Below are 11742 nucleotides of genomic sequence, written 5' to 3' on the forward strand. Positions count from 1 at the left end.
TCATACATCTACTTATATATCTAAAGAGTTACAAAATGTCCTCTCTTTTTCTTCTTCTTTTTTTTATCTTCCTACAATCAAAAAACAGGCTCTTTTTCTTTTTTTATGTGTGTTAATTATCATCATCATCATCATTATTATTAACATTATCAATTTTTGCTTTTAAAAAATGCATGTTGTACTCAATACATCTAGCACAATAAATCATTCATGCAGATAATTATAGATAAGTGATTTACAAAAAATAAAAATAAAAAAAAATAAAAAAGGTAACAGAAAAAAGCAGAGATGGGTATTTTTACTTATTACATGCACTGACACTGATCATTCTACTGTGTTTCAATATTCACACAACATACATACCTTTGGGATGACAGCACGGCACATGCGGTACATGCTCTTCACATTGAGATCAAAACTGAAGTCCCATATCTTTTCGTCTGTCTCAAGGATGGTGCCATTGTGCACAAACCTGTCAGGAACAGTCAGTACTAACAAGTCTTCAAGTGCATTTTCAGTCTCTCTCTCTCCCTCCCTTCTCCCTCCTTCACACACACACACATAAACAAATACACTCGACGCTGACAAATGAATGAGGATCAATACACACACTTTTTTCCATGCATGAACCAAGCTGTTTAGTGTTACAAATTTAAGCTGCCACATTGTAAGAACAAAAACAAACTGTGGTGATGATGACCAGAACAGAAAGAGGCATAAATGGGATATGCTCTGTCAATGTCCTACCATGTTCAACAACTTTGTAATCTTTTCTTCTCTGCTTTGAATTAAAGTCTGATGCTCTTTTCATTGTTTTAAAACCACTAAAAGCAGTCAAATTTGGTGTGTGTTACAATATATCTTGTGAATTTTGTTGCTGTCATACTTATATGCAACTCAAAAGGAAAATTTATTTGTTCATAGATTTTAGTTAGCAATCAGCAAATCAGTACTTGTTTCACCAACCCAGCACAGTTGAAGACGACATCTATGTGTTCCAAAGATGCTATCAAATCACTGACAGCATCTGAGTTGAGAACATCCAACACATGTGTCTCAATGCCTGCAACATCACCATGAGATCACCATTAGTCTTTTACTGGTGCCTCTGAAAAGGCAAAAAGGATAATTCAATGAATCAGCAATACCAACAGTTATAAAGTATAAAATCATCAAAATATAATGGAAAGAAACTTTATGAAGTATGTGAATACCCGTATTGTATAGTGTTGCATATCAAGATTTCAAACATAACTTCAAAAGCATTCACATCATCTCACAGTGCAATCAGTCAGCTTTCCAACAGTATAACACATACACCATGTTACAAAAAAATCTTTTTTTTCCAAACCAAACCTAAACATTCTCATTTAAACTAACACAGCCAGTGAGTCTGAAGCGAAGGGAGCACAACTCAGCATTACCAAGGTTAAAACATTCGGCAGGCAAGGGGTAAAGTGCAACAAAGAACTAGAACATACAAAGACATTACTGTTGAAAATGGCGGATTTCCAAATTACTGTGAATGTCTGGATCCTATAAAAAACAAATACTGGATGACAACCTTTTAACAAATTCAGGAAATGTGTAAAGTTAAACTAAAACCATTCCAAATTCAGATAATTCACAGTATAAGTGTAACCAACATACTGATAATTAAAATGAAAAGGAGTTCTCACACATATTCTCTATTTAGCCAGTGTTACAGTGTGCCGGCAATGTCACCTGCACCACTCACACTCTGTCCCCCTTCTCTCCCCATCCCTTCAACCCCCCCTGCCCCCTCCATCCCCCTTTTTTTTTCTTATCTCCCTCCCTGCTCCGTCTCAAGTCCAGCCTTTGAGGTTGTGCCGACACCGTGCCACCCTCACCCCTTCCACCCTCCCTCACCCCCACTCCCGAGTCAGCTGTCTTTGTTCAGCGAGTCCACCGTCACCAGGCCTAACTGTGGAAACATGCAGTTACGTGATACCATAGTCCTTGTGCTCAAGTGGATGTCAGCATGTCCGAAACATGCTAATGTCAGCATGTCGGAACATTCCACTTTGGCCGTCAGTCCTTAAAGTCGTCCCCCACCTCCCCTTCACACACGCAACAAGGGTGTGTGATGACACTGTAGGATCAGGACCAGGAAGAAATCTATGCTAATGTGATCTTTCATCAAGCCGGCTAACGTGTCCCAAGTTGTATCGTCCTGTCTCACCAATCTCATCATCACAGTGTGTATATACATAAGCAGGCTTTGAAATGAGCGAATCAGTTCAAACTATTGAAGTGGGCCAATCAGGATGAATCAGTGAATCTGTCAATCATTCACTTGGCGTCACTAGCACAAGCTAAGAGTGGTTACTTTTGTTCGACCAATGGGGAAGTGTTGTAACTTGTAATTGGTATGCACAGTATGTTGGAGGGGATAAAACTTGTCAGGACAGCTAAATCTTTGCTGTCTCCCAGAAGAACTGGAACCTGGAACAGGCTGACAGAAGGAAACATGCAAGGAAATCCTTTATGGGCTGTGAGTAAATGACTTGTAATGGTTTCATGCTTTGATAACTTAGTTGTGTTGGGAAAACATGCTTTGTGTCAGTGGAATTTTGAGGTTTCACAAGAGTATTGAGATAGCATATTAGCTGATGTGGTAATGCACATTGAAATGCGCTGATGTGGTAATGCACATTGAAATGTAACAAACGTGTTTGGTTCAGAAACTATGGGTTTGTCACTTGGTGTTAGTGTGCAGCAGTGTGTTAAGTCTGCTTATTGCTGTGGTTGAATGAAATGGGGTTAAACTGTGAAATCTAGCCACTAAGTGAAGAGAGTACCAGCCTATATCTTTTTGAGTCGCCCCTTGCCCCCCTCCCCTCCCACCCCCACCCCCCAACTATTTTGTTACAGATATCTTCTTCTGATTTCTGGCACAAATGATAGTGCAGTGATATGTCAGTATATTGTCAGTTGTTGACTGACTGGAAACAATGCACACATTGAGAGATGCAGAGCCATAAGATGGTATGTGTGTAGCAGGTGTTTAGAGTATTTTGGTTTTGCTACACCAAAAGTGGGTTTTGATGTACTTTTGATGCATTACTTACTTGTTTTGTATATTAGGTGGTGTTGGTTAAATGTGAAATGAACAGATCTACAGGTTAACACTATGTCAGTGTGTGTTGAGTTTTTTCATGTGTGCCCACATGGGGGTAACAGCAAGTGTTGTGTGACACACCTTCGACTTGTTGGTAGTTGTGATAACACCTGTAGAGGCTGTGTTATGTGCCAGTGGTATACTTTGTTCAAAGTGGGAAAGCACACTGTAATTTGGTTAATGAGTTGGTAAACAATGAGAACACTGATGGTCAGTGCTATGTTGTTGCACATAGTTTGTTGTTTACCAGAGATATGTTGGTAGTAATGATTTCCATACATTTACTTATGTCAGTGGGACACTTTGTGAATACAAAGAGATTTGTTTGGTCATGGTAACACACAGTTTTACTGAATGAACGCTCAAGGTAGTATTGGTCAGTCATATGTTTGGTACACAGTATGTCACTGTTAGTGGTAGTTAAGCTAAACGAAGCTTGATTTTACCACACAATAGACCTATGTGTGAGAAGAGTGCATACTGCTGGACATGTGAGTGTACAGGCCTTTCATGTCAGTTATGTCCAGTATATTTTGAAATTGTTTCATAACCTGGGTTATGGTTTTGTGTGTATGTTCCAGGTGTGCTTATGGGTGCTGCTTTACTAGGTGCTACTTTAAGTGTAGAGTGAACTGCTCACTGTATGCTGCTTATGCTTAGTAGGTACTGTGTGCTGTTTATCCATGCTTAAAGATGCTTGTGGTTCAGTTGCTATGTGCTGTTGTTTAGTAAACACTATAAAAACCACTCCATGTGGCCCTACTACTGGTATGAGGAGAGAGAGTGAGTGCATGCATGTGTGCATCATCAATCAATCTGATATCCCCCTCTCTGTTCCCCTCTCGAATCGAACCATTTTACACCAGTATACTCACTGTATCGAAGTGGTGCAAGCTGTAGTCAGTACGTTTGTGCTGTTGACTAATGCAGTCTACAACACTCCCCAGGACAAGGCTTTGGCTTAGCTAAGCAGTTCCCCAGACCAAGACTCAGGTCTAACCAATCAGCATTGGCTTTGGTTGCAGTTAATACTCCACCTCCCTTGTGGAGGACCAAGACCTAAATTATTTTGCCATCTTCTATTAAACTTCAATTTAGTTCTAAACCAATCCTTTTTATTTTACACAGGATCTTTTCACTTTGATTCCTTTCAAGAAGTTAAGATGCCAAAATGGCATGGATAATTGATGAGAATTTCTAGAATAAACTCCTGTGGGAGACAATTTTTTCTTCTTTTTTCTGTGGCAAACATAATACTTCTTGCTGAACATCTTAGTAGCTTCTTTATTTGTTACTTTCTTTTGTTTGTTTTTAGCTGACAAATGAATAAACACCTAATCCAATTCCAGTTACCTGCTGTTCCATCCAACTCTTTCAGTTTTTCTCCATCCACATCTGTGGCAATCACTCTGGCTCCTTCTCTGGCAGCTGCCTGACAACATGAACATACTTATCAACAGACATTATAACATATCAGTAACAAAAAAGTATAATTTGTGGGGGGGTGGGGGGGCTGTGTGTTTTTTTGGGGGTGGGGTGGGTGGGTGGGGTGTGGGGTGTTGTTTTGTTTTTTGTTTTGGTTTGGTTTTGGTTGGCTGGTTAATTGGATAGACATCTGTTTTCAATTTTGTTTCGTTTTCCAAACAGAATCTGTTATAATTACACAATTACATCTGCCATTTTTTCTGTCAATATCTTGAGTAAATTCAGTTTGTTCTATATGTAATAATTCCGATGATTCTTCGCACCACTTTGAAGGTGTCAACCTTTTCCTTTCACATCATCCAAACAAGACATTTCTGTTCAAGTCTTACCAAGGCAGTGGCTCTCCCTATTCCCTGAGCAGCTGCTGTCAGTACGAACACTTTTCCATCAAGGCGCCCCATTGTCTGTGTAGCCCCTTCCAACCTATGTCTGAAATCATAACAACAGTAATAATAAGCACCTTGAATAATTATATACATATACAATAGCTTAGTAAATCAGGTACACGAAAAAAAAAAAAAAAATTAAAAGCTGTCTTTCAAGTATATGTTGTGGAAAAAAATGAGGGGAGTGGGTTTGAACCTTTCACAGGCAGAAAACTGAGGCCATAAGACTTTTCCTTAATGGAGAGAGCCCTTATAATTATGCATGGTGACAGCAGTTTCATCCCCTGTTGACATGTCAGATATTTCAGCAATGGCAATGAACAGTCCCTTCCACCACCACCACCCGCCCACCTCCAGCAAATGATCCAGTGACACTACTTATTCAGTGTTGTTAGTCGAGTGGTGAAAAATCGCAATCCAGTACCTTCCAACCCCCAAAAAGGGTGAGGTTTTTTTTGTTTTGTTTTTTCAAAAAGGAAGAAAATTTCAGTGTACGTCACTGAATTTGAACACAAACACAAGGCTATTGCTGAAAAAAAAAATGTAATGGTAGCTGACAAATAGTTTATCTTTGTGCCTTATGATTCTGGCATAAAAAAGAAAAGAAAAAGAAAAAAATAAGCAAGGGAGTAAGAATGTGCGCATGAGTGGTCAGCACAGCTGCATTATTCAAGCATCAACCAGCAAACGGCACAAACACTGGGGAAATGTTGCGCATGTAACTTTCACTTGAATCTACAAAGAAATGCTGTCCGCATTGGCTGACCCAGTTATCAGGCAAAACTAATCTTTCAAACTTATTCTAAATAAATAGAATTATTTATTTAATATATGCAAGGAAGAAATCTAATATAAAAAAGAACAGAAATAACTTTTATAACATTTTTCATATTTTAGTCCCAACAATACTGTGAAAATAAGTAAATCATTAGGGTGAGGATTTTGACATTCTCTAACACACATTACAAAGAATTCAGATAAAGACACAGCCTGATGCTATATAGATCCAGCTCCTGTTTTCAATCTGATCAAAATGGTATGTACTGGTTTTTAATGTGAAACAGTGCAAACCCTATAATGTGAAGACTTTGTGAATACCCTTCAACAACTTGGGAAAACCTTCAAACCCTCCAAAACCTAGTACATTCATGAGACGCTACAATTACCGTGCTTCAACATGCACATCCCACAGAACTGGTCAAATTGTTCTTGCACACTCCCCAGGGTTCTCTAAATCATTCTGCTTTAGACACAGCTTATGTGTTTTGCTGTGTGGGTCGCCTGTGCACTGAACTTTTCTTAAATGGTGTGTGTGTGAGTGTGAACATGAACACTACATAGACAGTGACCAATATTTTGTAATATGTAGACTGAAGACTATTGCCTATAATATTATGTAGGTACAGAAATTCACTGTTCGACATGTGCAAAAAACAACAACACAAAAAACCACAAATGAATTGGAGCTGATCAAATTAACAAAGTGCATAAATTAAGATTTAATCACACACGCACGCACACGCACACACACACAAACACTATTCTCCTCCTCTCTATCCCTGTCCTCCATGCCTTCTCTCCCATCAGAACCCTGCCTCTCTCTGCCTCCACTCCACATCCACCCACCCACTTCATTGTGCAAGATCCCATCCCAATAAGCATGAATTACTCAGATTCACACCCAAATCAGACACAAATTATAATGTCAAGGTCACTGTCACTCACAATGAAACACTCCCAACCCCTACTCCACCTACCCACAATGTGGCACACTATTCCTCCCCCCCACAATAAATTCACTGCTACTCTAGTAAGAAACAAACATGGTAAAAGACTGGTATAAACAAACAGATAAATACACAAATGAATAAAGAAAGAGACACAATGAACATACACAAATATTTAGAAAATACATACATACATACATAAATGAAACAATAAGCCGAAACCAGTAGACAAACCACAGATGCAAGAAGCATTACTGACATATTTTGTCCTAAAACAATTCATTTTCCATCTGCAGATTAGAGAAATGATTTGCCTCTTATGAAATTCATTATGGTATGTTTGTGGTTGTATGTGTGCGTGCATGTGTGTGTGTGTGTGTGTGTGTGTGTGTGTGTGTGTGTGTTCAGGGGATTTTTAAAAATCTGTTACAGGTGTGAGATCTTCAATGGTATGTATGTGTTTGTGGTTGTATGTGTGCGTGCATATGTGTGTGTGTGTGTGTGTGTGTGTGTGTGTGTTCAGGGGATTTTTAAAAATCTGTTACAGGTGTGAGATCTTCAATTTAACGTATATTCACTAGAAGTGTTATAAGACAGAAAGAAGTTTCAGTTTCAGTTTCAGTAGCTCAAGGAGGCGTCACTGCGTTCGGACAAAACCATATACACTACACCACATCTGCCAAGCAGATGCCTGACCAGCAGCGTAACCCAACGCGCTTAGTCAGGCCTTGAAGAAAAAAGAAAAAACAACAACAACAAAAAAACAAAACAAAAAAAACGGGGGAATAAACAATAGATAAGCTTGCATAAGTAAATAAATAAATAAATAATAATTATAATATAGAAAAAAGGTAGTAGTAATAATATTAGTAATACTAATAAAATGGTAATAATAAAACATAAATAAATAAATAAATAAGACAACAATGGTGATAAATAAGCAAATAAATGTAAAATATGAAGACACACATTCACACATACACCCACACATGCATAACAGAAATGCACCAGACATGCAGTTTCACATATATGAAAGCACAGTCAAATACATATAAACGTACATGAGCTCCAACACACACACACACACACACACACACACACACGCATTACCGTGCACCTCCTCTACCCCCCTCCTCCACACACTCATTTCTAGTCTAAGTATCGCAGCTTCCACGGCACACACACACACACAAACACACACTCACAGAGATGAACACTTACTTGTACAAGCACATATGAAAGCACAGTCAAATACATATAAACGTACATGAGCTCCAACACACACACACACACACACACACACATTACCTTGCACCTCCTCTACCCCCTCCTCCACACACTCATTTCTAGTCTACGTATCGCAGCTTCCACGGCACACACACACACACACACACTCACAGAGATGAACACTTACTTGTACAAGCACACACACATACGCCCATATCTCCCACCCCCAACCCCACACACGTACATACAAAGATATATATATATATATATATATATATATATATATATATATATACATATATATACACGTTCCAATATCCTGTTGCTCCCACAGTGTAGGCATGCATACACTCACATACCTCATCCTCTACCCCACCTCCCCCCGCACTCCCACCTCCCCTCACACACACACACACACACACGTACACATATCTCTCCTGACACTTGTGTACAATTTCACTCTCGCGCATTCACAAACGCACTCAAAAGCACAGACCCACACATACACACAAACACACACAGCCGCCACTGACTGGCCGCAAGAGGGATGGGAAAAGATCTCTGATGCCAAGAACGTATTATGGAAGCTGCGATACGGCGTCTAGTGTGTTGCTCGGTCTATTGTATTTGGAAAGGCCCACAGAGACTCTGTTCCGTTTTGAAGAAATTTGCGCAATGTTGGTTTGGAAATGATGCCGATATTTGTTTGATTTGCAAAGCATCGTGCTCTACCTTTCATGTTAGATTTGCGGCCGCTCCCTCTCAGAAAGAAGAGAGGTGAAAGAGAGGGAATGCTTGTGATTATTTGTGTAAAAAGTGTTAATGTATGTATTAGAGAAAATGAAAATGAGTCTATTTTATGAAATAAAATGTTTAAAGAGATGGTGGTGTGTAATCATAAAGAGGTGTTATAGGAGGGAAAATAGGTGCATGCATATCAACAAGTATTAACTTACAACAATGCAAAAATAAATAATGACATTAATTAAAATACATCGAAGGTTGATACCAACTGTACTTGAGTTTAAATTTTCTGAAAACATTCTAAGCAATGAATAATCATTCAAAATCTTTTCAGTGGCTACTGGAACATTAGAAGAGTCATCAATTTACAGCTTTTGGAATTCACTGTCTTACACCTGGACAATGAATGAGTAGATGGCTTACAGTTATTTGTTTACCACACATACATTTTACATTGTTGGAAAATTTTGTACGAAAGGCATTTAAATGAATTCTATACAAAAGACTTGTAATTTGTCTTGAATGCGCTGTAGGTATCACATTTAGCAAATATTTGAGATTAGCCACATTCTTTGTGTTTACACAATATTGGTATTATTATTTTCTAATATCATCATCTTAGGTGAACAGACTATAAATAAATAAAATATTATTATTTGAATCTGTAAGCAATTTATCAAATCAATTTTTTTTTTTAATCAACATTTAAAAAAAAAAATCTTTTACATGTAGACAAATATGCAACAACAAAAACAACAAGTTCACACCATATACCATTGTAATAAACTAAAGACATTAATAATAATCAGTAAAATAGGAAGTAGATAGGGCCTAATTAAATGGATGAGTTTTGTTAGAGTCAGCAATGACAGTTTACCCCTGAATCAATCATATCAATCATCAGATAATGATATTTATTATAAAAAAAACAACAAAAAAACAAACCCACATACAAAAACATCATCACACCAAAGATCCCATGGGAAGAAGTGGTTATAAAGAGGACATTTGAAAAAAATACAAGTATTAACTACTGGGGAAAAGAAAACATTGGCTTATAAAAGTTCCATTGCACATCAAATCTGGATACTTCATTTTTTACATACGCATTTTGCTGTTCAGTTTTATACCTCGCATAAAGCTGTTTTAGAAAGGCATGCAGACCTGGTGTGTATTTTTCAATTTTGCATTTGTAGACATATAGTTTGGCAAACATTATAATGAAATCAAATATGTTATCTGTTTTTAAATGCTGTGCAACGCCGAACAGTACTAAACTGCAACAGATCTTAATGTTAGGCATTTTCACATTTTTCATGAAACAATTTTTCTAAAGAGGTCCAAAAGGACTGTATATGTTAACAATGCCACAAACAATGTTCTATGCAGTCTCTTGCGTCATTACACGGCATGCAGTTATTTGTATCAGATACTCCCACAGAATTTAAGACAACATCAGTTGCAAGAATTCTATAAACGATTCTCATTTGCAGCCATTTTATTTTAACATCTTTAATTCTATGGATCTTATAAATCAATTTTTGGATACATTTTCTATACTACTACAGCACTGGTAAAGCTTTGGTATCTTTCCCCCAGAGTTGTTTACAAATTATCTTAAGGAAATTTAGACCTTTCCTTGCTTTATTTAATATATAGTCGATATAATTCCACGGAAGTTTTGAAGAAAGCTAGACACCCAAAAACTGAACAGATTGAGTATATCTTATATTAGTTATAATAGTACCATTTATTGTAAACACAGGGTTCTTTTCTGGGTTAGATCCTGTATTAAATAACATTATATTTGTTTTTTCTAAGGATAATGGTAAGCCATTTTCTGTCATTATGTTGCTAATTTCCCGCTGATATATTTTCTTTGTATAATTCAGTGTCCTAGTAGAAGTTTTATTTTTCATTGTCAGCTTTATCCATAAACAAATATGGGTCTGAATCTTGGTATGCCTTATTTTTCTCTTGGTTTTCTTTGTACTTTCTATTTTCTTCTGACAAACCAGCGTTTCTACTATAATTAGCAAACATATCAGCAAAATCCTCTGCCTTTTCAATATATGAAGCTAGGTCTGAATGGTCCAGTGGTCATTGTGGTTGGCGAGGCTCTAAGCACCACAATTTCATTTCATTTACTTGGAAAAAGATTGATTTGCAGTGGTGATGACTGCACTTGTAAATATCAAATATAAATCGTTGATGTCTGTATCGTTTATGTTGTTAATTTGAAATGTTGAAAGCAAACTTATGAATATATCCTAGTTTGTAAGTCTGTAATTATAGTACATAGAAATTTTTTCCTCTGTTGGATCTATCTACTGAGATGTTCCAGATTCAAGCCTCATAATAATAGGTGAATGATCACTATTAAGAGTGTCATCCAGTGTATTCTAGTCACATATTGGTACCAGATCTGGTGAGATTAAAGTGAGATCTATGGCAGCTGCTCTATAACTGGATTGTCTGGGATACATGCTATTCTGCCATCATTATGTAGGTACACAGAAGCATCTACAATGTTTTCAATAAAATGATTGCTAGCAATCCACTGGCAGTCTTTCTCTCAAAATAATGGGTGTGAATTAAAATCTCCAGTGACTATTATTTTTTTGTTCTGGTCTGTAAGGTTCGAATCCATTCTGTGTTAGTTAACTGGACCCTGAGGCAGGTATACAGATATGACCATTAAGAGTGAAGAATTAGACTGGACTTTTACAGCGCAAGAGTGAATAATTGGTATATCTGGTGGAACAGGGCTGGGGATGGAGTGTACTTGAACCCCTCTCAAATGTATATAGCTGTGCTGATTTTCTCATTGGTATCCACCTTTTGATGTAAAGGCTGAAAGTAATAGTGTTTAAGTAGTTTATAAGCAGAAATCTATATTCTTTTTTTTTTTTTTTTTTTGCTGCCCCATCATCTGCGCCGTTTCAGTGGCATTACTCCCACGCCGCTCATTTAGATTCCCCCATACATGGCCACACCCGGGTTCATCCGTCGCAGTTCCAGCGTCGGCAGT

At 37.6% G+C, this 11742-nt stretch overlaps 1 protein-coding gene across 2 annotated transcripts in view; it reads right to left on the bottom strand.

The window, feature by feature from the left end:
* Nucleotides 1-11742, bottom strand: part of LOC143297822 (dehydrogenase/reductase SDR family member 6-like) — a 44989-nt gene that overhangs the window by 13245 nt on the left and 20002 nt on the right. For both annotated transcript variants that reach the window (XM_076610331.1, XM_076610332.1), the window contains exons 2-5: nucleotides 4957-5056; nucleotides 4496-4574; nucleotides 967-1063; nucleotides 364-472 (exon numbers count right to left, since the gene is read on the bottom strand). In XM_076610331.1, coding sequence (XP_076466446.1) covers nucleotides 364-472; nucleotides 967-1063; nucleotides 4496-4574; nucleotides 4957-5056 — 385 coding nt within the window. The remainder of the gene's footprint in view (nucleotides 1-363; nucleotides 473-966; nucleotides 1064-4495; nucleotides 4575-4956; nucleotides 5057-11742) is intronic.

The sequence above is a fragment of the Babylonia areolata genome, chromosome 23 (genome assembly GCF_041734735.1).
Source record: "Babylonia areolata isolate BAREFJ2019XMU chromosome 23, ASM4173473v1, whole genome shotgun sequence".
Classification (NCBI taxonomy): domain Eukaryota; kingdom Metazoa; phylum Mollusca; class Gastropoda; order Neogastropoda; family Buccinidae; genus Babylonia; species Babylonia areolata.